The sequence below is a fragment of the Apodemus sylvaticus genome, chromosome 4 (genome assembly GCF_947179515.1).
Source record: "Apodemus sylvaticus chromosome 4, mApoSyl1.1, whole genome shotgun sequence".
In the NCBI taxonomy this organism is placed as follows: domain Eukaryota; kingdom Metazoa; phylum Chordata; class Mammalia; order Rodentia; family Muridae; genus Apodemus; species Apodemus sylvaticus.
This window is the reverse complement of record NC_067475.1, coordinates 29,508,787-29,535,974: the sequence shown is the minus strand read 5'-3', so window position 1 is coordinate 29,535,974 and position 27,188 is coordinate 29,508,787. Positions and strand designations below refer to the sequence as shown.

Sequence of the window (27,188 nt, the reverse complement as noted above, 5' to 3'; positions counted from 1 at the left end):
CTGGGCATGTCTGTGAGGCTTTGGGCACTCATCTTTAGTCCCAGTTCTTAGGAGGCAAGGGAAAGGTATCCTCTGTGAGTTCAAGGCCAGCCTGGTCTGAATAGCAAGGTGAGATCTTGTTTATCAGAAGAATGTAATTCCAGCTTTCCATGTCACAGTGCCCAAAGCAGCTGTGTATTTGGAGTAGTTTTGCAGGAGGATGTGGGCTTGGTTACTTCTTAAGGTTTGGAACTATTTGGGGCATCACTGATTGAAGGTTATTTGAGGTGAATGTGTAGCTGAGATCATGAGATCGTGAACCTCCTAGGCTATGAATGCTAGAACCATCCAAGCCAAGGGCCACTTGGCGAGGACAGTCTGACCCAAGTGCTAACAGAGCCAACACAGAGAGGTGGTCTATTGTGCCTTTTACTCAATAGAATCAATACTGTTATGAAATAATAATATAAGATGCAAAACTAAAATTAGTATTACCCAGGAAAGCTTACCACCTAAACATTTTCTTAGTTAAGAATGTCTTTGTGCTTCCTAATATGTAATTATATAAAACTCTTAAAAGACAAATAGCTTGGGCTGGGGATATAGGACCCTGGACACTGACAGAGTGCTTACTTAGCATGTGTGAGTTCCTAAGTTCTTTAAAAAAAAAAAAAGCCTTACATTGCTTCTGGTGCTTACTGCTAAAAGTCACAGACACTGAGCATCTGTTCTCCCTTCCGTAAGATCTTGGGGCATTCATTTCCATGGACTCCTTTAAGAAAGGCACAGCTTTACAAATGTATATAATCTAAATATCTCATACACTTGCTTAAATGGAGTATTGATTTCTCATCAGACACTGACTATCCCAGAAACACTGTGAGACCATATTAAATTTCCACCCCTTACTAAGCCAGTCTAAACATAATTATTTTAAAACTTATATTTCAAAAGCCTAATTTTGACATTAGCATTTAGTGCATATTTTATACCTAATTCCAGAAAGTAAGTGTGTATGTGTGCATGTGTGTGTGTGCGCGTGTGCGTGTGTGTGTGTGTGTGTGTGTGTGTGTGTGTGTGTGCGTGTGTGTGTAACTTACAAAGTCTTGACAGGGATTTGAAGCTTGACTCTGGGGCTCCACACAGTTTTTCTCTCCATCCTTGTATGAAATCTCACGGAGCTCTGCCACACTCTGCAGAGTAAAGGGCATGGCTTCCTGAAACAGAGAGTTATGTAAAGGTCACTTCTCGGTGAAGTCAGCACAAGTAGTGTCTCCCCAAAGCAAATTTCCTCAATACAGGACTATATTTCCCTTTGAGATAGGAGCCGGACTTCAAAATTACCATGAATTTCTTCAGTCAGGCTACTTGCAGAAATCTATTTTCTTCTTCCCCCCACATAATTTTAGACAGATTCTAGTTCTCTTTGGGGAGAAGGAGCTCATCTTAAATCATCCTCTGCCCCTCCCTGTCACTTCTTAATCCTCAATTCTTACAGCAGCTTTTCTTGGTGGAGTTGACGTACTTTTCTGGCGGGGTGGGGGCAGAGGGGGTGTTCGCACTTTTGTGGATTTAATCTCTGAAAATATCAATGAATGTTCCCATGAGACACTTACTCCCTGAGCAATACCCAGAGGGTGGGGCTCCCACTGCCCTCTTGGGACAACTGTGTTTGGGGGCTTGCTTCGCACAAGACAGATTCGCTAGCCCGCTGTAAAAACAGGCCCTATGTCATGTCAGGCAATAGGGATGCATGGAGCTCACCCCTCTAGACCACAGAACCTTGTCTCCAAAGCAGTGAGCTGGCCATGTTAATGCTCTGTTAGTAAGATATTTAATCTAACTGTACAGGCGCTTACCTCCAGCAACAGATGTCCAAGAGAAAAACTTCTGGGAAAGGAAGGGTGTTCATATTAACTGATTTACATGTAACTGCTAACTCCCTGTCCTTCAAGTCATAGCTGCTGTCAAGTTGCTCTCAAGGACACTGTGTTCTCTCTCAGAGCCATTACAAGAAAGCCTTGACCGGTCTTCCCACCGAGTGTAATTGCTTAGCATCCCACTTCGAGTTTTTGAAAGCAGAGATTCTCAAGTAGGTCAGGACAACCTCCAAAGAGGCTAGAAATTTGTGAGGCGTCTTTTGTGGCCTACTCTATTTGTAGGAGAGCATTTGGTTATTGTAGTTTATCTTGTTTTGGAGTTCAATTTACTTTCCTTTGTTTTTATCCTTATTTTAGGTACTACAAAGGATTATGTCTGTAAAATCAGGCAACCACAGTCTCTACCTCTCATGATGAGCTCATGCCTCACATGCCTCACGGATGAGCTCGTGGGCTCATCTTTATTGTAAGGAAGACAGGATGGGGGCTCTATGTGACATGCATCTAAGCAAAAATCCAACTATATGGTGATTTGGATTGGAGCAGACTGGGACAGGAAACTGGGCAAAGACCAAGCCTTTCTACGGCTTGCTTTATCCAAATGTTGCAGGCTCCCATGTTTGGTACTGTTAGTCTTGCCATACACATGAAGAGTCACATCTCCTCACAACATCCATGGGGACCAATGTACCCCTGCAGAAGCATCTGTCTCTCACCCACCTCTATGTGCTGAAGGCAGGATGAAATGTTCTTCACACAAAGTCTCACAGTCTTTTCTAGTGACCTAAAAAGCTTTTCTTCTCTGTTGAAGGTATTGTCTTTCACCTAAAACACAAAAGAAATCACTTGGTTTCATAGCTAAAAGGCATCTATAAATGGTATGATAACATTGGTCTGGCACATTACAAAAAAAAAAAAAAACTCCTTTGCTGTATGGAAATACTCTGTGATCTGCTGACTTTTATAACAGAACTTTTTGGAGCTGCACATAGCAGTTAATGTTACAGGTCATGTGATGAACTTAATTTGCTGGTTATTTTGTTCCTTTTCGCTGATGTTGAAATAGCCATGGGACTGTAAAACCTTTCCCTGCATCTTCTGTGTGTCTGTGTGACTCTGTGTTTGTATGTGTGTGTGTGTCTGTGTGTGCATGTGTGTGTAGGTACGCATTCCTCCTGTGTCTGTGTCTGTGTGTGTCTGTGTCTGTGTCTGTGTGTGTGTGCATTCCTCCTCTGTGTGTGTGTGTGTGTGTGTGTGTGTGCATGCACATGTGCTAGGGACAGGTCACACACCCCTGTCTTCAGAGAGGACATCAGGTATTCTAGTCTGTCATTCTCTGCCTTCCTCCTTTGGGACAAAATCTCTCACTGAACCTGGAGCTGTTGAGGAAGAAGCAGCACTGATCTTACTGTTTCCTCTTCTCACAGTGCTGAGGTCATAGGCGCAGGTCAACATATGTGGCTTTCATATGGGTGCTGGAGGAATTCAGACTCATGACTGCATGCCTGTACAAGGCCCCTCCTATTTCTTTTAAGACCTCATTTTTATCCTATGTATGTGGGAAGACTGTGAACCCATGTGAACACGAGCCCACAGAGCACAGAAGAATCAGGTCCCCGCCGAAGCTGGAATCCCTGAAGCTAGAGTTACAAGAGCTTGTGAGCCGGCCCCTGTGGGCGACGGGTGCAGAATTAGGGTCTTCTCCATGAGCAGCAAGTGCTCTTAACCACGAGCCATCTCTCCAGAGTCCCTACCCCTGGAGACTTTAGTAACATAAACTGTGCGCTCAAATTATACTGTCTATTGGTTTGCTCATCGAACGCACAGTCTAGTTTATCTCACAAGGACGATTTAGAAACAGCTTTAGGCCTACCATTAAAGAAAGGTGGCAATGTCACCTCAAACGTGAAAGATGATCTATAATCTTAGTTCTTCTACAGGAGCACATTGGCAGAGTTGAGATGGTTGTCACATGTGTTCATGTGACATCTTACATGTAATATCTCGAGCATCCAGAGAACATGGTTTTACACATACCTAGTAATTTTTAGAGATAAACACATCACTATTGATGGTGAACTTTATTTATTGCAATGAAAATGTCTACCAGAACCAGCCCCATAGTGGCACATGAATGTTACACGGAGCAGAGTGTCTGTAGTTCTTACTATAGTTGGTAACAATTGTACTCTTTTCATGTGCTTCTTAATTTTACATAGTTAACTTCAGAACTCTCTCTCTCTCTCTCTCTCTCTCTCTCTCTCTCTCTCTCTCTCTCTCTCTCTCTCTCTGTGTGTGTGTGTGTGTGTGTGTGTGTGTGTGTGTGTGTTTGGATCCCCTAGTTTTACTTGTGTGGGAAAACAATATAAAATAGGCATAATTCTTTGCAAAATACACATAGCCCAGAAGCCTTGGCCTATGTCTCTGCTTTAACCCTGTGTATGCTTTGGCAGACTTATTTTTAATGATGTTTTTAAAGATCCCACCTCCTCATATTTTACTTGTGGACCTAACTGTGACCCAGATAATTTTGAAGTCGGTGCTTAGGATTGCATTATGAGAAATGTTGCCCAAGCCTGCATCCCTGTAAATAAATCTTTCTCATGCCATTTTGCTGGAACATTTCTCTTTTACTGTTTTAGAATTTTATTCTAGGGGATTAGACTCAGGACCCACTTCTTCTGTGAATCCTACTTTCATTACTATTTTTCACATTGAACAAAATTAATTTCTCCTTCTTATGTGTTTTTATAATCTCAGTTAATTATTTAAGCAATTTCCTCCACTGACACATTCTAAGTATTAAAGATTAAGATGAGATTCCACCTCACACCAGTCATAATGGTTAAGATCAAAAACTCAGGTGACAGCAGATGTTGGCGAGGAAGTGGAGAAAGAGGAATGCTCCTCTATTGTTGGTGGGATTGCAAGTTGGTACAACCACTCTGGAAATCAGTTTGGCATTTCTTCAGACATAGTATTACCTGAGGATACAGCTATACCACTCCTAGGCATATACCCAAAAGATGCTCCAACATGTAACAAGGATACATGCTCCACTATGTTTACAGCAGCCATATTTATAATAGCCAGAAACTGGAAAGAACCCAGATGTGCCTCAACAGAAAAATGGATACAGAAAATGTGGTACATTTACACAATGGAATACTACTCAGCTATTAAAAACAATGATTTCATGAAATTCTTAGGCAAATAGATGGAACTAGGAAGTAGCATCCTGAGTGAGGTAACCCAGTCAGAAAAGAACACACATGGTATGCACTCACTGATAAGTGGATATTAGCCCAAAAGTTAGAAATACCCAAGATAACAATTTGCAGACCACATGAAGCTCAAGAAGAAGGAAGACCAAAATGTGGATGCTTCAGTCCTTCTCAGAAGGTGGATCAAAATACTCACAGGAGGAAATACGGAGACAAAGTATGGAACAGAGACTGAAGGAAAGGCCATCCAGAGACTGCCCCACCTGGGGATCTATCCCATAATACAGTCACCAAACCTGGACACTATTGTGGATGTCAACAAGTGCTTGCTGACGGGAGCCTTCTATCTTGTCTTCTGAGAGGCTCTGCCAATGCCTGATAAATGTAGAGGTGGATGCTCACAGCTATCCATTGGACTGAGCACAAGGTTCCCAATGGAGGAGCTAGAGAAAGGACTGAAGAAGTGGAAGGGGTTTGCAGCCCCATAAGAGTAACAACAATAAGAACCAACAGGCATCCCCAGAGCTCCCTGGGGCTAAACCACCAACCAATGAGTACACATGGAGGGACCCATGGCTCCAGCTGCATATGTAGCAGAGGATAGCCTTGTCAGACATCAGTGGGAGGTAAGGCACTTGGTCCTATGAAGAGTAGATGGCCCAGTGTAGAGGAATGGCAGGACATGGAAGCGGGAGTAAGTGGGTTGGTGAGCAGGGGAAGGGGCATGGGGATAGGGTGTTTTTGGAGGGGAAACAAGGAAAGAGGATAACATTTGAAATGTAAATAAAGAAAATGTCTCATAAAAATGAAGTTTGTCTTAAAAATAACAATAGCTAATATTTATTAAGCATTAATTATATTCAGACACTGTGCAAAAACCTTTCATTCACTTTATCACTGTAATTCTTACACAGCTCTATGGGAGCAAGAATTATGACTAATCCCATTTTAGAGATAAAGAAACATATGCTTTGGGGGATGTTAATATTTCCCTGTTGTCCTTCCAATAGTAGAGCTGGCAATACTAGATTAAGTTAGCAATATGGCTGCCCTGCCAGGGACACATTTCCCAGATTCCATTGCAGATAACTTGGCCCCATAACTAGATGTGAGAAAACAGAGTGTAAAGGAAGTGTCTTTCATGTCTAAGTCTTAGCCTTGTGACACTGTCTGTCAGACTTGGATAGAGACACAATAATGACCTAGTTTCCATCAAGCAGCTGAAGACAATATGTTTATGGAAAACACTACACAACATTTGGCAAGCTAGGTTCCTGGAAGACTTTTATGACACAGACCCCATCTGCTCCCATCTTGGCTTATCATTAGAGATGGAACAAGTGGTAATTTGGCTGGTATCCTCGGCACTATTCGCTCTGTTATGCTGTGCTGTGGTGCGCTACGCTTGAGACTGGCTCTCTTATGACAGATGCATAGCCTTTGCCCTAAAGTAGCAAGTTCAAGAAACTTGTATTTATAGATATTATTGGGATTAAAACTAAGCAGTCTGAGTTCCAAATCTATACCTGCTCATCTCAGTAGTCCCAATCTCTCACACAGTGCCTAGTATACGAGAATTCAATACATACGTGATGGATTGAATGGAATCTTCCTCCTGGGTAATAGCTTTACACCCTAACTCCACTAATATTTCACCTGAGCTGCTGACAAGTACAAAATTGATTGATTTGAGATTTATCTCTTCTCCAGTCCGGCCTATGCAGCTGATTTTCTGATTAACAGTGAAATGCTTCATAGCTGACAGGCCATCCTCTATAAAGATGAAGAGGAAAAATCTAATTAATATCGCTTCAGGCTATTTTAGCTACAATTCACTTTTAGTTCACAGTTTTTAAAAAAATAAAAAGCTGATGATAAATATGGGAAAGAATATAATGGCCCCACACAAGTCTGCCCTAGATTAGAAGCTGTCTGCTCTATTCGACCGGACTGTCTTGACCAAGAAGCAAAATTGCAAAGCCTGGAAGAGAATTTCTGGAGCACATTTATAGACGCCTATAGGGGGGTTACTGTCTCCTTAAGCTCATTTCCAATTTGATTTTATTACTGTTGTCTTTAGATGAGACATCCTAATTACCCATTTCATGATCAGTTACCACTAACGTCCCAAACTTTCCCCATTATACCTCCACATCAAGCCTCTTTGGGGGATGGACCTGGTGAATCCCTAGAAAGTTATAAAGAAATAAATACAATGATGCTACTGGCTATGTGTTCCATGATCGGTAAAGTCAGTGCAGCCACAGGGAAAATGGGAAGAAAAGGAAAATATAAGCTGTCACATCACCAGGCCAGGAACTTTCTGTCTTTCATTCTTAATATACATACTCCTGATTGCCTACTTCAGATTCATTAACCTCAAAACTACTGGGATGTCTGTATAAATACAGGGTTCTAGGTTGAATCCTTGAGCTAGGTGGAACCTGTCTTTTGAAAATATCTCATGTGGATCTCCTTAAGAAGATTCCCATTGAGAAGTCTTTGAAATGAATCTGTTATGTATAAGAGGTTGAGATTAAGATGTAAGAAATGTTAGTGAACTGACTAAGGATAGCACCCAGTAATATACTGTGCATCGAGGGGATCTGGGAGAGAGAACCGGGTTAGAGTGCCAAAACCATCACACTGAATTATGCACCTAAATAGTACTTTATATTTAGATTAAACAAAGAAAATCCCAGGGGAAATAAAAAAACCCTTGAAGCAGAAATAAAACTGTGATGGAAGATGCAGTTCGAAGGACACTTGGAAGAGAGAGATTGTGTGCTGCTGAGTGCCCAGGTCTCCCTTGGTCGGCACAGGCCGTGCAATCTCATCTCTTGTCTGCCTTCCCAGTGGACGCTGGGATGGCATTAAAACCTCTAGGCCCCCAGTTACCCCTCAAAGTAAGATCTTGGGGGCACAAGCTTGGTTTTGTGTTCCAGATAGATTCACGAGAAGAGCAAAGACAAGCCCCGCCCCCACCCACCCATCCACCCACCCAAGAATGGCAGTGTTAATGCTCCCTGAGGAAATGAAGGTGGTCTGAGAAGAAAAATTACCTGTGACTCTCCTCTGGTCAGGATCTTCAGATGATTTGTGACTCTTTTTGACTTCTTGCTAATTGAATGAATGCTTAGTTTAGATAGTTTGTCTTTGAGGGATTCCTCCTCCTCGTTCTTCTTATATTTTAGAACTGAAAGGGAAGAGTGCAGTAGGAGATGTGACTGTGTGCAGCCAAGTGCACACTCCACTGGAGTTTCCAAGACCAATATTTACACTGAGGACAGAATGTGTGGGGATTTTAACTCTCTTCCACAGGGGCCACTACCCATTACCCCCATTGCCTAGCCTGTCCAAGAACCCCACTCCTGACCTTCAGAAACTCAGCTCTTCAAGGACATGGCTACTTAAGGCTATTCAAAGGTCAAGATTAACTTACCTCTCATGTTAAAGAAATCCCTAGACAGAGGAAGATGCTGGGTTTTACCCTCAGTACCAGAGAAGAGCAAAAAGAAAAGTCCTTGTATTAGAAATAAGAAAGCATTCCCTTTCCAGCAGTGTATATTAACTTTGGGGTCTCTGGAATAGGGAATCAGGTCCAAGGTAATGAAAAGGCAACTGTGCCCATCACACACCTGACTCAAATCCTAGGCTGGATTTTCATGAGCTCTGTGACTTGAGCTTTAAAACTAATTTTGAACATTTTCCTGCCTTTTGTCTAAGACCAAGTAGGGAAATGTTTTTGAATGGTACTGGCCAGTGGCGTGCATTCTCTGGCTCAAGTGATTAAGCTTGCCAATGTAATTTTTAATTTCCATTCCTCCATTACTGCCAAAGCCTTCTGTGAATTGTTGTTTTTTATTGACTTTTTATTAGAATATTATTATTCTGAAATGATAACAATACCTTCTAGTCATCCTGTGTATACAGTCTTTTCATTTTGTGTAAGGTTATCTTTTACTTTATTACTTATTCTTTTATTCTATTCTTTATAGTTTTAATTTGTTAAAACAAATACATTGCTTTTTACACACTTGAAAATAAAACCAATCAAAAAGGAAGTTGTTACACAATTTATTTTGAAACTCCTGTCATGATTTAAATGTTGTGTTGGCTTTAGTCTCACTGTGTAGCCCAGGCTGGCTTCAGTCTCACTGTATAGCCCAGGCTGGCTTATAATGGAAACACAGACCAGGCTGAGAGCTTTGTGAGCACTAAGTTCACTGAGAGGATGCAGGCCTACTATCCCTGGGACACGGGGGGTCCATGGAATTAGAACTTGTATATTGAAACTACACTTAATACTGAGCATTAATTGTAGTATCTTATCTTAAAATAGTTAGGAACCAGTTGTTAACTGTAGAAACCATTAGCCCTGCCCCTCCACCCGCTCTTCATGTGTCTCAGGATCAAATGGGTCAAATGGTCCAGATGAAGCCCCTCCCACGGCTCTGGCCCTGGTCCCGCCCCTTTTCTGTACGAGCCTCCCAGGGCTGCAGATCCTGAGCCACATCTCCTCCTTTCTCTTCAGATATTTAGTGGCAGGACTGTTTGCCCACAGTATATCACCGAGAACACAATGACCAGGTGAGATTAAAGAACTTGAGCACACTGTTGCATTGGTTTTAATGACCAGTTTTGTGTCTATTTTATGGTCTTTTTCTGAACCTTGCTAATCAGGCAAATTCCACTCTGCTCTAACTCTGGACTTCAAATCATCACATTCGCTGTCGCTGCTGCTTTACAGTTCAAACAGTGTGACTCTCTCTCTCTCTCTCTCTCACACACACACACACACACACACACACATGTTTCCACCTACCTAAGTCTTTTCTTCTTTTCAACTCATTGATGTTAACATTAATGTCCTTCACAGCGGTGAAGGCTTCCTCCAGGGCTCTGTAGTCTGGATGGGAGGGCGGGGTGGAGTTCCGGAGTTCGCACAGCAGGAGGGGGTATTTCATCACCCGCTGAATGGGTTTGATCATCAAAGAGCCCATGTCCAGCAGGTTTGGCTTGCCCCTAAACAGACATAATTGATATGCATTCGTTCGTTTACTAACTTTTTTTTTTTTACTTCCTACTTACCCACAAACACTCATGAATGCGTTACTTACAGGCTAGTGTGTACACCAGGCTTTAACCAGCTTCAGGATGTGATTTTCCACCACAGCCAAGAAAAATGAAAGTTTTCTCATTCTACTTTTGCTATCACCAGTGAGAAAAATCAACTCTTATTGAAGAAATCGGAACAGGTCACCTGAAAAAAACATTGTCAAAACTAAACTCTTTCCTCTCTCTTTCCACCAAGCTGAAAAGCTCTTCTGTCAGGGGTCATATCACAGATTTCAGAAGAAATTTGTAACGAATGGAATAGTCCTCAAGTTGCTACCATCGATTTCCTAATCCCTAACCTCCTCATCCCTGTCTTACAGGTGAGGTTTTACCAACAGCCCTTTACATCACTGCGTCTCTCCATCACTGCCTACGCCAGTGCCTACATCACTGCGTCTCTCCGTCACTGCCTACGCCAGTGCCTACATCACTGCGTCTCTACGTCACTGCCTACGCCAGTGCCTACATCACTGCGTCTCTACGTCACTGCCTACGCCAGTGCCTACATCACTGCGTCTCTACGTCACTGCCTACGCCAGTGCCTACATCACTGCGTCTCTACGTCACTGCCTACGCCAGTGCCTACATCACTGCGTCTCTACGTCACTGCCTACGCCAGTGCCTACATCACTGCGTCACTGTGCAACAGCCAGCATTCACACTTGGCACTTCTACAGGTGCTTTGGCGACAGGATGGGAGCCTTCCCACCGGCCTAGGTTGTACAAGAGAAAGAGAAGCTACCAGTTCAGTCAAGCCATTGTCCAGACCACTGCCTCTGACGATTCATCCCGCAGCGATTTCTAAAAATCAATTTAGGAACAGACGAATAATGATGGAGGAAAATAACAATTCTTTTAAACTCCCAACAGGTGGGTTTTTCATATCTCTACTTAAAAAAATACTAGTATGAATAGACAATAGTCATGTAATTTGAAAAGTAAAGTGAATATAAAATGCTTAATAATATAAAACATGGTCTGAAGGCCTCGTAGAAACCATCTAGCTTAATTCTTCATTTGACAAATGAGAAACTAGGGGACTTTACTTGCTGTGGGTATGTGAACATATGCAGGTGCATGCATGCTCTCTCTCTCGCTCTCTCTCGCTCTCTCTCTCTCTCTCTCACAGCTCTCTATCCCATCTCCCTATTTTATGTCCATCATTTCTTTTACCATTGTCTGCAATCATTTCATTCCCCAATTTTCCAGTTTACGACCAATTTCTCTGTCACTACTGTATCTCCACCGTGATTACATCTTATTAATGTTCATATTTAGACCAAGGAATTACTGAGTTTTCAGGTTTTCTGCCATGAACATTAGTTTTCTTTTGAAAAATCCACCCCCCTAAATTTCAAAATGGATAAATCAATAGCAAAGGGGGGGGAGCTTATTTATATCCCGAAAAAAATATACTAGCCTAATCAATACAAATATTACAACAAACAGAAAACTAAAGATTTTAAAGGAAAAGCAAAATAAATAATAAAGGTTTGCAAAACAGCAGAATTGCTTTAATAGACTTTCTCTTGTACTTGCAGTCTATAAGAAACAGGAAGATAAAAGAGAGGGGAGCGGAGACAGGAAAGATCAGGGATGGGAGGACAGAAACACCACTGGTTTCTAGGAGAACTGCATGAAGTAGATGAAAGATGGTCAGTTTACACTAAAAACCCAACTAAAAGCATTTTAATTCCTGGGGTGTCAGTAATAAGCAGCATTTTTTTTTAGTATATCAAAGCAGAGATTATCCCTTCACAATAGTTTATACTTTTATGGAGAAAATTCAGTGAAAGAAGAAACAACTTAGGAACAGCATCTAGGTGACTCTAGTCAGAATTTCTTGTGAGCTTGTTCTTTAATTATTTCCAAACATAATTTATCTAATCATTCAAAAACTACTAAAAATAGCACCCAAGATAAGTCCAAATACTTAAAAAATATTAATCATTTATTTACATAATCATATATATATGTATATGTATATATATATGTATATATATATATATATGTATATACAGAGAGAGAGAGAGAGAGAGAGAGAGAGAGAGAGAGAGCCAACATCAAGAAGCACAGGCATTTGAACTGGTAAAGTCGTTTTGTGAGCTGTCCCCTCCTCCTGTATCTAGATCTGTCATACGCCAGTCTGAGTCAGTAATTGAGTTCAAGTGCTATTCTTCCTCCTTTTCCCATCAGTCTCTGGCATCAAATTTCTAGTGCATTTGTTTTAAGTTTCAAATGATAATTAGAAACGACTGTTGTTTCTTGAAAGTATCATAAATAGAACTCTGAGAAGTGGCTGACAGGAAGAGAGTTCCCAGACGCTTCTGCTTCAGTTGTCCCTTTTTTTTTTTTTCCAGTAGCTCAAATGATCGATAACATTCTGGTATCTGCATCGGGCAGACTACAATATGGAAGAAAAGATACAGGATGCATTGAAAGATAACAGTGCTCCAGGCGCTTAGTGTCACAAAGTTCACTGCCATCTCTAATTAATCCCTCCTAGTGAGATTAAATCTTGCTCACAGTGAAGGCAGAGTCTTGTGTATGATGTCCCCAGGCCAGCCAGTTGTCACCTGCTTGGCTGTGAGGAACCAAATGTATAACAGTATGCCACAGTACTGCGACAAACTGAATGCAGTCATTAATACATGATACTGTTTCAGCTTCCTCTTGCATCATGAATTGCTTTGCAAGTGTTTAGTTACAGACAGAGCTACACTAAGCTCATAACACATTACTATTGGGCTTTACCAGGTTAAGCAAACACAGCTTTATCTTTTAACAGTATCCAGTTTTACTGCAAAGTGGTTCCAATAAAATGTACAAAAAGTTAACATTTAGACAATGTAAAAACTAGAGTGGAAAGTAGAAAAAAATATTCTACATGAAAATGCCTGCATATTTTAAGTGGATAGAAAATACAAGGAAAAATATACCTTCATGACTGTCTGTAATTTTTTGAATTTCCTCTATTTCATGTCCACAAATATCCTAAATCTTATTTTTTTTATAGAAACCATTTTTAAAAAGCTCTTAAAGATTTCATCTCCTTATGGAACCTTTAAGTCAATAATAAAACTCTAGAGAGCTATATAACAAATAGCATTTGCAATAAAAAAATCTGAACTCAAAATAAATACAAAACTATTAAGTTTTAGAAGAATAAAGGAGAGTGAATTATAACTCATGTAGCTGAGGACAGAGAAGCAGTAACGATGGGGAAAGCACATTTAATCATTCCAGAAATTTTATCATTAACAGTTTCTGGATATTTGAAGGACTAGGGAGCAGAGGCGACTGGGAATCAAAACCAGAAGAATCAGTTGAAACAACTGTTTTTTTTTTTTTGAGTGACTGAATGAAAGAATAGATATTGTTCTTTTATTTGAATTTGCTCTATAATTTGATTTTTTACATTTTTATTGTTATTTATTTACTTTACTTCTTGATCCCAGCTTCCTATCCCTCCTCTTCTCCCAGTCCCTCCCTCTCATCTCCCCTTCCTCACACCCCCTTTTCCCTTCTCTTCAGAAAAGCAGAGGGTGGGGGAGGCGCCCATGAATATCAACCAGCCTTGTCATATCAAGTTGCAATATGACTAGGCACATCTTCTACTGAGGCTGGACAAGGCAGCCCAGTTGGGGAAAGGGATCCAAAGGCAGGCAACAGAGCCAGAGACAGCCCCTGCTCCCAGATGAAGACCCAGCTGCACAACTGTTACATATATGCACAGGGCCCAGGCCCATCCCATGCATGCTTTTTGGAAAATATCCTTTCAAAAACTAATTGCGGGGGCAGGGGGGTGCAGAGTTAAAAAAAAAAACTCCAAACTAGGACAGGTCATCTGAAGAATTCAGAACTCTCGGAAATTAAAAGACTAAAAGCAGAAGTAAAAAATAAGTCAGTAACTAGTGATAAAATTCCTGGAATCAAACATCAGAAGACACCTGGAGGAGGGAATCACCACGTAGATAATCTCTTGTGTATTGTGTGGAAGCATCACCTGTCAATAAAGATCTGATGGCCAATAAGCTGAGGCAGGATTGGAAGGTGGGGCCTCCAGCAGAAAGAGAGGCACTCTGGGAAAGAGTCAGGCCTGAGAAGATTGCCTGCCCAGACTCAGAGGAAGTCAGGCTTATGAAATTGAGGAGAGGTAAGTAGGCACGTGGCAGACATAGAACAGTTTAAATGGCTTAATATACGTTATAAGCTAGTGGAACAGGCTTAGCTTATGACCTAGTCATTGTTAATGAACCTCCGAGGTGTTTATTCAGGAACCGGGATACAGAATGTTCCAACACTAAACGGAACATTGACATCACACTCTTCCTCCTAAGACTCAAGAATCATTGCTTAAACAGAGACATAAAGAATGTAAGAGGCATAGACACAGGAAGGGAGCTGTACATAGGAGCTCACACAACTGTGACAGCATTGACAAGTCCCATGCAAGTTCAAGCCACACTACATATCAGAACAAAGAGGAGAAGTAGATATGGAGTGCTACTCCTAGCCAAGGAGATGCTGTCATCGATAAGCGTTGGAGAGGAAGAATCAGTATTCTTTACAAATGTTGCCTATGGCAAGTCAACCATGCTCCAGGGAAAAGCCACACCACCATGAATATATTGCAGCACGAGCTGGACTTGATGGGTGGAGAAAGGCGATAGATACATGGTGGATGGAAAGATGGAGGATCTGGGGGAGGACACAAATAAGATCAACGTATACTTCACGAAAGTCTCAAAGATCTAATAAAGTCAAAAATTGAAAAGAAAAAGGAGTACTTACTCTTGCATATATATATTCCTGTAAAAGAAGGGGAGAGAGTAAATCAATAAAAATCCTCATATGTGGATGGGATAGTATGCCACATTACAAATGCTTCAAATTTTACTATCTCAAGGAGTGAGTGGGTTTCATGAATGCTCCCACAAAGTGTCTTTGTTTAATCAACTGTTCTAAAATGACACTTTAATGTAATTACCATTCTTGCTGGTTACCATATATAAAATCCAAACTAGTGGTTCAGTTAGTACATTTTAACAATTTAAAATTGTATTTAAATGCTTGTGTTTACATTTTGAAAAATCTATCATGCAATCATGAGGGAAACCAGGATTATGAGATTACAAAGTAACACTTAAACTGACCTGTAGAATAATGCTACCAAGTCCTCTGTACTTTACATAGATTTAGGAAAGTATTTTTTTTACAAGGGTGTCACCATGTATCCTCAGCGGACCTTGAACTTTCCTTATAGACAAAGTTAACCATAAACTGGCGATTTCACAGGCTTAGCCTTCCCAGGGCTGAGAGCCCTATGGTTGGCTTATGCATGGTACTAATTCAATTAATGTTCTCAAAGGCAGCCTTCACGCAGGCCCTGCTGGCTTTGGTGACTGCCCCTTTGCTTGTGTAAAGCAAATCCTTCCATGGAAAAGCACAGGTCGGTCCGTGTCTGCTCCCACTGCCTCTCTTCCCCATTTCCTAGCATGAGTTTTTCTCCCGGGGTGCTATGGCAACCACAGACTTCACCCTCCTAGTAAAGTCAGGCAGGCATGCACCAGCCTCCAGGATCTTTTTATTTTTTCTTTATCAAAAATTATTTTAATGCTCTCCATTTTTGTGTATACACTTTTCCTGTATTCTTTGTTGTTTACATCCCAAATGAGTTCCCCTTTCCTGGTTCCCCCCTCCCCATAAGTCCCATAAGCCCTCTTCCCTCCGCCCATTCTCCTATCAACCCCCTCCCACTTCTCTGTCCTGGTAATTTCTTACATTGCTGCATCAAGCCTTTCCAGGACCAGGGCCCTCTCCTTCCTTCTTCTTGGGAATGATTTGATATGTGAGTTGTGTCTTGGGTATTCAGAGCTTCTGGGCTAATATCCATTTCTCAGTGATTATATTCCATGTGTGTTCTTTTGTGATTGGGTTACCTCACTTAGGATGGTATTTTCCAGTTCCAACCATTTGCCTAAGAATTTCATGAATTCATTGTTTTTAATAGCTGAGTAGTATTCCATTGTATATATATACCACATTTTCTGTATCCATTCCTCCATTGAGGGACATCTGGGTTCTTTCCAGCTTCTGGCTATTATAAATAAGGCTGCTATGAACATAGTGGAGCATGCGTCCTTATTGCATGCTGGGGAATCCTTTGGGTATATGCCCAGGAATAGTATAACAGGGTCCTCCGGAAGTGTCATGCCCAGTTTTCTGAGGAACCGTCAGACTGATTTCCAGAGTGGTTTTGCCTGCTTGCAATCCCACCAGCAGTGGAGGAGTGTTCCGCTTTCTCCACATCCTCGCCAACACCTGCTGTCTCCTTAAGCCTGCTATTTCATCTGTGCAGATTGCCCTCTATCTAGATCTCTATCCACCTCCCTCCTTTATCCCTTTCAGGCCTTTTCTCAGATGCCCCTTGCTGAGAAGTCTTCTCTGACAAACTTTTGCAAAGTTCACCATGCTTCACACTGCCTGGTTGTTCCTGTTCTCTGTCTCTTTCTGTCTCTCTCTGTCTCTGTCTGTCTGTCTGTCTGTCTGTCTGTCTCTCTCCCTTCTCTTCCTCCCTCCATCCATCCATCCTTCCCTTTCTCTTTTCTCTTTCTCCTCTCTCTCCCTCCCTCCTTCTCTCTCCCTCCCCTTCTCATCCTTCCTCCCCCTCTCTCTTCCCCCTCTCTCTCCCTCCCTCTCTCTCTCCCTCCCTCTCTCTCTCTTCTCTTCCTCCCTCCCTTCCTACCTCTCTCTTTTCTTTCTCTCTCTGTCTCTCTCTCTGTCTCTCTCTCTCCATAATGGTTGTTAATGTATCATATTATATATCATACTACCATACTTCTTTAGTTATTGTCTTTCTCTCCAACTTGGGCAAGGATTTATATATGACTTGTTTATTTCTATGGCACCAATCTAAAAAGTGACAAGTTTGTGTCAGGGGCTCAAAGTACGTGTGAAACTACTTAGTCCTAAAAAACAGTGGAAATTAGTCAGCCAAAACTTAAGAAATAAAAGAGACAGAAGTTTTCTCCTAAATGTAGCAGGTAACTATTACAAAATATCTTGCTGAAGTCCATTTATCATATGATGCACATGGTCTCCCTGAGCCTTTTAATCTTATGGAATTCACGGAGCATTTTTAATATAAAAATTGCATGACCTTATTCTTCAGCAGTAGATGGTCTTTTGTTTGTTTGTTTGACTGGTTGGTTGGTTGGTTGGTTGTGACAATGTAGTCCTGTACCTCCCTCTTCTGCTGGGCACATTATAATTTGACTCACTAATTAAAGGTTTTATATGACTATTCCTTAAAGTTTATGGTCTGTTCTCGAACAACGTCATACTGCAAGGAGCTGGAAGAATTTCTGAAAGTGGTTTTGATTTTTTACCTGGGACCTTTGTTTAGAATAAAAACAGAAGACAGCAAATGAATAAGGGTGCCGGCCTTTACTTAGCCTGTCCACCACATGAGTTTTTCACTGCTACTCTAGATGGGAAGGCTGCAGGAACCACGTGGGCAGCCTGCCTAGAGATCTAAAAGGTCAGCAGCTTCCTCCTGAGGATAGGATCTTTGTTACAAAAAGATAAATACAGATTGATTTGTAGTACTAAGACATGGTGCTAGAAATATGGACTCTAGCCACCAAAACACTTAGAAAAAAAAAGTTTCTTTGTTCTTATTTTATTACAAACTAAACAGACCCATTGGGGTCACTGACATACAACAGTGGCCTTAGTAACATTTCTAATTAGAAAAACTGAAAAAGGCTATTCTAATTATACCTACGCTTATTAAATAACTGTCCAGTTTGCACATCTTCACATTGGTCAGAAATCATAGTAACTCCAAAGAGGCAAAATGATGACGTCCTCAGAAAACAACTTCTAGACCCTTAGAGACACATTCATATAGCATTGCAGGTAATCAAGGAGTCATGCCTGCTACCCCACTAAACACTCCTTGCTGAATAAAAAGAGCTTGAAAATGTATAGTTTTTAGGTTACCCACTGCATTTTTGAATAATTTTAATTGTTTAAAAAGATTTAATTTGTATGTATGAGTATTTTGCCTGGTGTGTGTATGTGTGGCATGAAAGTGTGAATCCCAGGTGCCCAAGAAGGTCAGAAGAGGTCATCAGACTCCCTGGAATTGCAGTACAGATGGTTGTGAGCCACCATGTAGGCACTGGAAGGCACACCCAGGTCTTCTATAAGAGCAGGCAGTATTCTTAAGTCTGGAACCATCTTTCCCTACTTTTTAAAAAAAAGTTGCTCACTGCTAATACACATTCTTGGTGTATCTCGCATTTGGGGATCTTACACACCAAGAAATACTGCCCCAACACTTCAAAACTAAATTTCTGGGTACAAAGATAATTTTCTCTTTTGAAAGATAATGGGCTTCAAAGAATTACCAAGGTCCCTAAGCTTGAATCTCACACAGACCTAGGCAGTATCACTGCCATCCTGTTAGAGGTTCGTCTTGAACTGAACCTACTGAGATAGGCAGTAAATCAACTTCGTTTTGCTGGTAAGCTTTCCAGCTGGTGTTTATCTCTGACTAGAGTTTATGTTCCTGGGGGGGGGGGCGCAAGAACCATGCTTATATATTAAAAAATATTTTCAGTGTTATCTAGTATTCATGATAAATATTTATGAGGCCCTCAATAAAGCTACTTTAATTTTTGCTAAAATGTAACTTAAGTCGCTTTAAAAATCCGCTTTAGCATCTGAGGCATGAAACCGCCTCTCCCATGGATGTTTTGCTTCAAACCGACTCATTTCAGTATCCCTTACACTGCTGAAAATGGAGGTGGCGGCTAATGTTCATTAGAAATGGCAGCCGCTCCTTTATTTAGCCAGTAGGAAAAGGCAGGGCGACAGTAATAGCTTTGACTGATTGCTTGGCGAGGGAAACCAAGCCCTGAGGGTGCTCGGGACTCTCTTTGGCCTATAAACCTGTTTGGAAACCTGTTTCTCAGAATTTAAAGCTTTATCTCAGCTGAGGTCAGTATTATAGTGATGTCAATAACGCTTCTGCACTCAGCCCCTAGGCAGACCTGCACGATTCACCATTAACGTTATTTCCATGGAAAGGCTACATTGGGGGAAAATAGCTCTAACTTAAACTATTTTATTTTGATTTTTCGTTCCCTTAAGAAATAGCTGTGCCAATACTACTTCATTTGGATTTTGCACATTCTACACCTTAACAGCTTTTGGCGGGTCAAATTATTTCTAAAAGTCAAATTGGTTCGGGGTACGCAAAATTGGACACATCAAGGGACAGTGATTTTGAAGGTCAAAAGAAAAAAAAACAAAAAGTTATTAGGTCTGAAGGTAAATTTGAGAATCTAAAATTACTCCTATCTTTAACTGCTTCTAAAGAATACAGTATTGAGCTGTGCTACATAGAGAATTCTGTAGCAGGCTCTGTTCTCTTAGGAATCAAAAGTTTATCAAAGGCACACATGTGTACCGGCTCCAGAACAGCTTCTGAGAGGCAGGCAGGAGGATTATGGGATCGAGCTCACATCCTGACCAGGTCCCTTGGGCCTTGGGGTTAGACTGAAGGTAATTGAGGGAGCCAGTTTTTTGTGTGTTATTTGATTTCTTTCCCCCTACCATTTCCAGAACCTTAAGGAAAGTGTCATCTATTGGATTAGATCTTGCCTCTTATTTAAGGTGAGAAGGCTTTTTGCATGCAGGACACCCTTATCTTATGTGAGGACAAAAATACATGTCTGTGGAGAGGACTTTTTCTTCATATGTTAACTTCATACATGCATGAGTTATCTGTGCATGTCGATCTCCTTGGAGAGTATAAAGTTTTATTTATTTACTTATTTTCGGCACATAGATGTATACACATCACAGCACACAGCTTCAATAAATGCTCTTTTTCTTTTCTTTTCTTTTCTTCTCTTCTCTTTTCTTTTCTTTTTTTTTTTTCTCTCTCAGTATGGAAAAAATGTTAAAGACCTGCAGCTTTTGCCTGGCAGAGAACAATAAAGTTGAAATTGTATCAAAGGGTCTTGTGGTTTGTTTGGTTTTGGTTTTGTCTTGTTTTGTTTTAAGCCACAAGGGCCAAATTAAACCCATTTTCAGTTCTGAAGCCTGGACAGTCTTCCAGCGGTCTCCCCATTGCATCTCAATTCTGCTATCGACTTCTCCTATGAAAGCAGGGCTCCCATTCATTCCCCACTACAGACCATGCTAAGGGGTGCTAGACTTTCAGACTGCTGCACCTTGACTGGAACACCTCAGCTTCTTGAAACCAGCCAATCCCTGACCTGACACAGCCTAGGACACAAAACGCAGCCTGTCTGACAGTATAGAGTCATTAACAGGCAAAGTCCATAGAAAAACTCGATAAGATGAGAAAAAGGAGAGTGAGTTTAGGTTTAAATGCCACACACTAGGAAGCAATATGTGTAATAGGATGCCGGTTTCATCTGAAAAGTCAGATCACATGAGCACAGGCTCATGGTCCCCTGTTTACAAAAGAAAATATTGGCAATTATTGACTGGGGATAAGCAAGAGTTTTAAGACTCTATTCAAATGTATAGGTTCAGATTTTATAGTGAATGGGTATTTTTTTTTAAGAAAACAGTACCTCTGATGCCTCCTTATGAATTGTGGGCGAGGACGGCAGTGTCTAATTGTCTGGAAGCTCAGTTTTCAAGGGTCTTAATGATCCTTGAAATTTCTCCATGGTGAACTGGGCAGCAAGGAAGGAAGACTATTCAGGAATACCTCGAATGTAACCAACTTGCTACCCACCAGCCCTTGAGAATGCATGAATATCAGGTTTATTTTATAATCATTGTTTGATAATATAGCATCCCCACCCATCTCTACAAGGCCTTGAATCTTTGTCTCCCATGCTATTTTTAATCATGATGTCGAGGAGGAATAAAAGTTGATCTTGGCTTGTAGCATGTCAACGTTTCATCACGCAGCTGTCCGAGCAAGCACTGTAAAATGTTGATTACATGTGACCTTTCATTCTGGTCCATTGCATAAGACCCCTGCTAAGCAACCACAGTGAATGGGAATCGCCTGCTGGAGAAGACCTTACTTTAGGGACTGGATACAGTGGCTGAGTTGTTGCTTCAGCTCCTCTTCCTTCTCATAGGACTCCAGGACACTGTGCGCTTCATCGTGGTGATAGCAATAGATTTTATAAGTCTCCTCCAGCGGTCCTTTAATCTGCAAGAATACCTCTCCTGAGCAATATAAACAAAGATAAAATGATCTCATCAGACCAGAGTGACATTTCACATGTTATTACTCAGTGTTGACTACTGCAAAACCTCATGTCTGTCCCCCCGATGCCCCAATTGTTTGGAAAGGGTGCTAGATTGAGTGCATAGTTCCTTTTCCCTTTCCTCCCTCCCCTTTCTCTTTCTCTCCTTCCCTTTCTTCTTTTCTGCCTTTTATAAAGCAAATGGCAAAGAGCTAGCAGGTTGGTGTCCAGAATCCCAGATAAGAGCAGACTAGATAAGAATTGTCTGCTCAAGTTTAAATCAAGTTGTGCTGTTGACTGCCTTTGAGACTTAAGAAAATGATTTCATTGCTCTGTTCCCTCATGTATAAACTACCAGCTAGAAGAGATTCAATTTAGTTGAGATATAATTACAATGAAGACATGTAGTGTGTGCAGAACTCAGAACACATACATACTAAATGTTCAAAATGGAAAAAGGGTGTTGTTGACTTATCAAAATGATAGGAGATATAAGGTATGTGGAATTATTGATATTTAATCTACTAATAACATTTTCTTAGATTCTCTGGAAGGTAAACAGAATTTAGAGATAAGAATAGGGGTGTGGACAGAGAAATGGTTCAACAGTGCCTGCCGCCCTTCCAGAGGACCCAAATTTGGTTCTCAGCCCCCATACTGCACATGGCTCACAAGGACCTCTAACTCCAAGTCAGGAGATATGATGCCCTCTTCTGGCCTATGTAGGCCTTTGCATACATGTGATATAAAACTAAATTTTAAAATGAGTTCAGACAAATAGAGCATTTCTCTACATATGAAAGAAGAAAGGATGGTTAATTGTTCCTTGTAAAGTTCCAGTGGATAATATTGTGAAGCTATGTTAGGAGAGCACCTTCATAAAACAGCTTAGCTCAATTGTGTCCAGACATTTAATGATCCTCTTCGATATTGTGATATAATTAGAAATATAGGAGGCCTAGACATACCAAATACTAGTCTGACTAATAACCCATAAAACTGAGTGTAGGCATCAGATGTTAAGGGCAATGCCCAGGAAACATGAGACAGGATCTCTTCCCCCAAAGCATTTTAAGCTTGAGTTCGGTAACTGAAGCTGAATTGACTTCAATAGCTAAGTTGATTGGCAGTAATGTAGACTTGCTATCTATAGTATAGGAGAAAGTCAATCTTCCCTACAGAGATAGGATTGTCTTGAGCATGTTAAACATGTTTTATACGTGGAGCTGCTTCTTTCTCTACATACATGAAGAGATAAGGGGCTATTTATCTATATAGATTCGAAATGAATAAATCTGAGTTGGAAACAAATAAATGATTTTTCTCAAGTCCTGCAAGGAGGTGACAAAACCAGATTTACAGTTCAGATACTGTTCTTGATTTTCAGCCCTCACACATCAGAGCTTTGCTGAACACAGGCTGAGGTGGGAAGACTGCTACAGTTAGGATCAGAAGCCAGGGCTTGAATGGTGATTAGGGGGAAAGTTTTGTTGTTCTATTTATTCATTTGCTTCCTCATTTTAAGGGATTTCTTCTCTACTTATAGCTAGATTCTGAGGAGGGAGAGATGGGGAGGGGAGAAAGAAGGAGAGGGAGAGGGAGAGGGAGAGGGAGAGGGAGAGGGAGAGGGAGAGGGAGAGGGAGAGGGAGAGAGAGAGAGAGGGAGAGGGAGAGGGAGAGGGAGAGAGAGAGAGAGAGAGAGAGAGAGAGAGAGAGAGAGAGAGAGAGAGAGAGAGAGAGAGAGAGAGAGAGAGAGATTTGGGCGATCTGGAATTAACCCAGTGAATTGTATATTTTAACAGATGGGATGAAGGATTCTTGCTATTTCTGGGATTTAACTGGGCTTATGATCCTTCTCCTAGCATAACTTTGGAAGATCTGCCCTTTAAGATAGCAGTACACACAGAAAGAAACAGTTAGCATCAGAAAAGAGAGGAAAGGAAGTAAATTTATGGATGGTTATAAAGAGAAGAGACTCCAAGTAGTATAACCTGTAGCCATGGGTGTTTGGGACAGACCCAAGTCCTGGAAACAAGATCAGTGCTGGTCCCTGGCATCCATACACATCTCCACAAAAGATGCAGTTACAAATATATGTGTTCATAACAAAGAAGGTCAGGGTAGAAATAAAAGAGGGAGGAGAAGAGAGAAGCAGGAGGAGAAGGAGGAGGAGGAGAAGGAGGAGGGGGAGGAGGAGGAGGAGGAGGAGAGACAGCATGACAAATACATATAGCTAAATCAGAAAGTTGAAAAACAAAGAGAATACTTGCTTTACGTGCAAGTAAACCATCACTTGCAGTTTCCCTTGCACGTTCTTTAACAGAAGCGTCCCAGAATTGCTAGGTCTTCCCTTAACAGTGAAAGCTTAAAAAAAAATCTCCCAGTAAAATTCTGTTGGGGCTCTGATAATAATTATTGAAGTTAAAATATATTTAAGTACACTAATTGAAAGTCATTTATTCACCCAGAGGCCAGCTATGACACTGGTGGGCAGAATATTTGATTTCCCTCCCAGCCCATCCTGCTTCCTAAATAGTGCTGGTGGAGGGAGTTGTCTCGCAGTCAAAAGTGATTCTGTTTCCACGGTAACGTCAAGTCTCCGGCTGCATTTCTTCAGTGGTGAAAGACGACTGCTCAGGCTAATATATGTGTGCTGGGGAGATGATTAAGAGTGGAGAAAGGAGTGAACCATGACCGGGGAAGGTAATCTCACTCTGGCTGCCTGACACAACGGCACCAGAAGCCTATGAAACAAAACTACCATCCTTTGAAAAATTCTACAACCGAAGCCTTTTTTTTTTCAGTGACATCTCCCCCAAAGCAACTATCCTGCAAAGGAGAGAAACACACAAAACAAATATAAACAAACAAGACCCAACCCAAAACCAACTCTGCTTTAAAGTATTTAGTCATTGTCTTTAGAAGCAAGTTTCCAAACACAGTCTGTACCCTGGTGTAATTGTTTCTGATAGGCAGATGCCTGTCCCTGATGGATGTAAATGCACTGAGGTTCTTCTAATTTAACGTTCTTGTTGATGTGTCTCTTCTCTTCCGTCACACACCCACGCCTACCCATGAGATGGGTCATTCTGTGTGGTGTGGAGTCCATCTGCTTCTGTATTTCCTCTGTCAGTGAGCAACCTCGGGGGAAAGCCATGATATTCCAGGAAGCCACTCGTCCTACGTTGTGTATGAAAAGGTAAAAGCAAGGGGTTGTGGGAGGGGTAAAGCCCACAGGAAACCTTTGACTGCCTAGGACGGAAGAGATTGAAATTTGGAGTTCTGAATTGTCTTCCCCTCCCCCACCTAGTTGCATTCCGTTTTTTTTTTTCCCCCCAAAGCAATAGAAAGTTTGGCTGCTCCGAATACTTTTGGTATAAGAAGATGTGCTTTATGTCTCTGTGATGCAAAAACTGAGGAAGATGCAAAGCTGCCACCAGCTTGTGAAGCTAGGCCCCCCTCACCGTGCCCCCCCCCCCAGAGGCTTTTGTATCACAGAGAAATAAGGATGTCTTCTTATGCCACAAGCCTTTTGTTTTTGTTTTATCTTTTCTCCTGATAGCTCAACGCTAAACAATATACTATATTTATTTTCCTATTTTGAAGGAAATATTTTAGGAGAGATACCGATTGATAATGTTTTGTTTTAAAACTGTGTGAAATGTGATACTGTTACTCATGGAAAGCCTAAAGCAGGAAGTGAATTGTATATAACAATTATTTTTTTTTTTTACAAGTTCAGCTCTATGATCCAGCTGAGATGATGTTTTAAAACAACTGCAGTTGAAAATTAAAGGTATGACCCCATCCCTGGAAACAGAGCTACAGGCTCTGTATGAGAGCTGTATGAGAGAGAAGCAATCTTCTACAGGCTCAAGCTCCCTGATAGCTTTGGATGATATTTTACAAGCTGAGCTGCAACCGCTGCAATGAAGTATATTTCTCGACACATTTTTGGTAAAAGAATCCTTACATATATGTAAAAAGTGTTAGGCGGGCAGTGGTGGCGCACGTCTGTAATCCCAGCACTTGGGAGGCAGAGGCAGGCAGATTTCTGAGTTCGAGGCCAGCCTGGTCTACAAAGTGAGTTCCAGGATAGCCAGGGCTACACAGAGAAACCCTGTCTCAAAAAAACAAAAAACAAAAAACACAAAACACAAAACACAAAAAACAAAGTGTTTTTTTCTTTAATCACTGAATTGTCATGAAATTATTTTTAGAGAAAAAAAATTAAAGGTCTGAGTTTTATCTCAGAATTTTTTCTGAGGTTCTAAACAAAACTTGTTTGTCGAACCTGAATATTCAGAATATAGAGGAAGAGACCAGGAAGGCTCCCAGAGTAAGGACAGTTGTAGCCACTGTCTGAAAAAGAGATCGGCAGTCTGGGTGTGACAGGTATCACTTTCCTGGGTGACAAAGCCTAGACTTGGCATTCCCAACAGAAAGAGCCTTGCCTGCAGCATGCGGAAGATCCGCAGTGTGCTTCCTGTAGCCTGGTTATCCTCCTTTGGGTGGCAGCCCAGCTGCTTGGACTAAATAAGGCAGGTTAGCCAGCAAGTGCCAACCCATTCATATGGGTCCTGTGTTTCCCCAGAGCTAGTCTGTTCTCTGAGACTGGCGAGTGGGGAGGAACAGGGAGACCAGCTGGATGAGTAATCCACAGTCCTTTGCCTTAGCCCGGCCTCCCCTGAAGACTGCTGAGGGTATCCAGGGCTCCCGGTCATAGTGCAGAGGTCAAAACCAATACGGGTAGCAAGTAAGATGTGCTTCCTCGGGATTAAAATAGATGCATCCCTTGAGTATCAGCTTTATTACAATATTTGAAGAAAAACACTGTTTTCTGGAGAACAAGCCGGGAAACTTTATATGAATTCTTAAAAGTAACACTTAAGTGTTTGGTTGGTTTGCTTGCCCGGAGCAATTTTTATTTTTTATTTTATTTTATCTTATTTCTTTAAATTTTATTGGTCATTTTATTTAATTACATTTCAAATGTTATCCCCCTTCCCAGATAAACCCCCTATACCCTCCCCTGTCTCATTGTTTCTATGATGGTGCTCCCCCCATATCCACCCACCCCCTCCTGCCTCACTGCTCTGGCAGTCCCCTACACTGGGTCATCGAGCCTCCACAGGACCAAGGGCCTCCCCTCCCACTGATGCCAGATAAGGCCATCCTCTGCTACATATGCAGCTGGAGCCATGGGTCCCTCTATGTGTACTCTTTTCTTGCCTGGAGCTATGACTTCAGGTTATTTCCTGGAGCTCGTGATAAGTCTCTTCTGATTTCAAAAGTATTTTAGTAAAAGCTTTTCAAATGTAACAGCGTACGAGACATTCAGAAAAACGTATTCCTTTTGGCTTATGATTCTGAAGCCTTGGTGGAGAAGGAACCTCATTTGCAGGTGAATGGTTTTAGGTGTCAGAGATTGGGACCAGTGATGGACACTGGACCATGAGGAGGAAAACAGAAGAAAGGAGATGGGAGATGCATCCTAGCTGTGGCATCACCACATCCGTAGCTGTGGAAAACTGGCATGTGTGGTGGGGCTGGGCTCTCAAGGAAGAGCCTTTCTGCAACTGAGGTGGCATCTTCCCACAATTCCCAACCATGGGAGACAGCCTACAGCTGGGCAGGACAAACTGGGGTGCATTCATACGGCGTACAGAGAGACAGAAAATGGAATGGGAAGGAACTTTGCCCTGGGTTCCTTTTTGCTTGTATCTAGAGTTTAT

The 27,188-nt window shown here is 41.5% G+C and overlaps 1 protein-coding gene across 1 annotated transcript in view; it reads right to left on the bottom strand.

Moving 5' to 3' along the window:
- Arhgef38 (Rho guanine nucleotide exchange factor 38) overlaps nt 1–27,188 on the bottom strand; it is a 132,418-nt gene that overhangs the window by 19,467 nt on the left and 85,763 nt on the right. Inside the window, exons 4-9 of the mRNA XM_052178494.1 lie at nt 21,286–21,433; nt 14,996–15,013; nt 9,909–10,108; nt 8,146–8,279; nt 2,580–2,684; nt 1,080–1,196 (exon numbers count right to left, since the gene is read on the bottom strand). Coding sequence (XP_052034454.1) covers nt 1,080–1,196; nt 2,580–2,684; nt 8,146–8,279; nt 9,909–10,108; nt 14,996–15,013; nt 21,286–21,433 — 722 coding nt within the window. The remainder of the gene's footprint in view (nt 1–1,079; nt 1,197–2,579; nt 2,685–8,145; nt 8,280–9,908; nt 10,109–14,995; nt 15,014–21,285; nt 21,434–27,188) is intronic.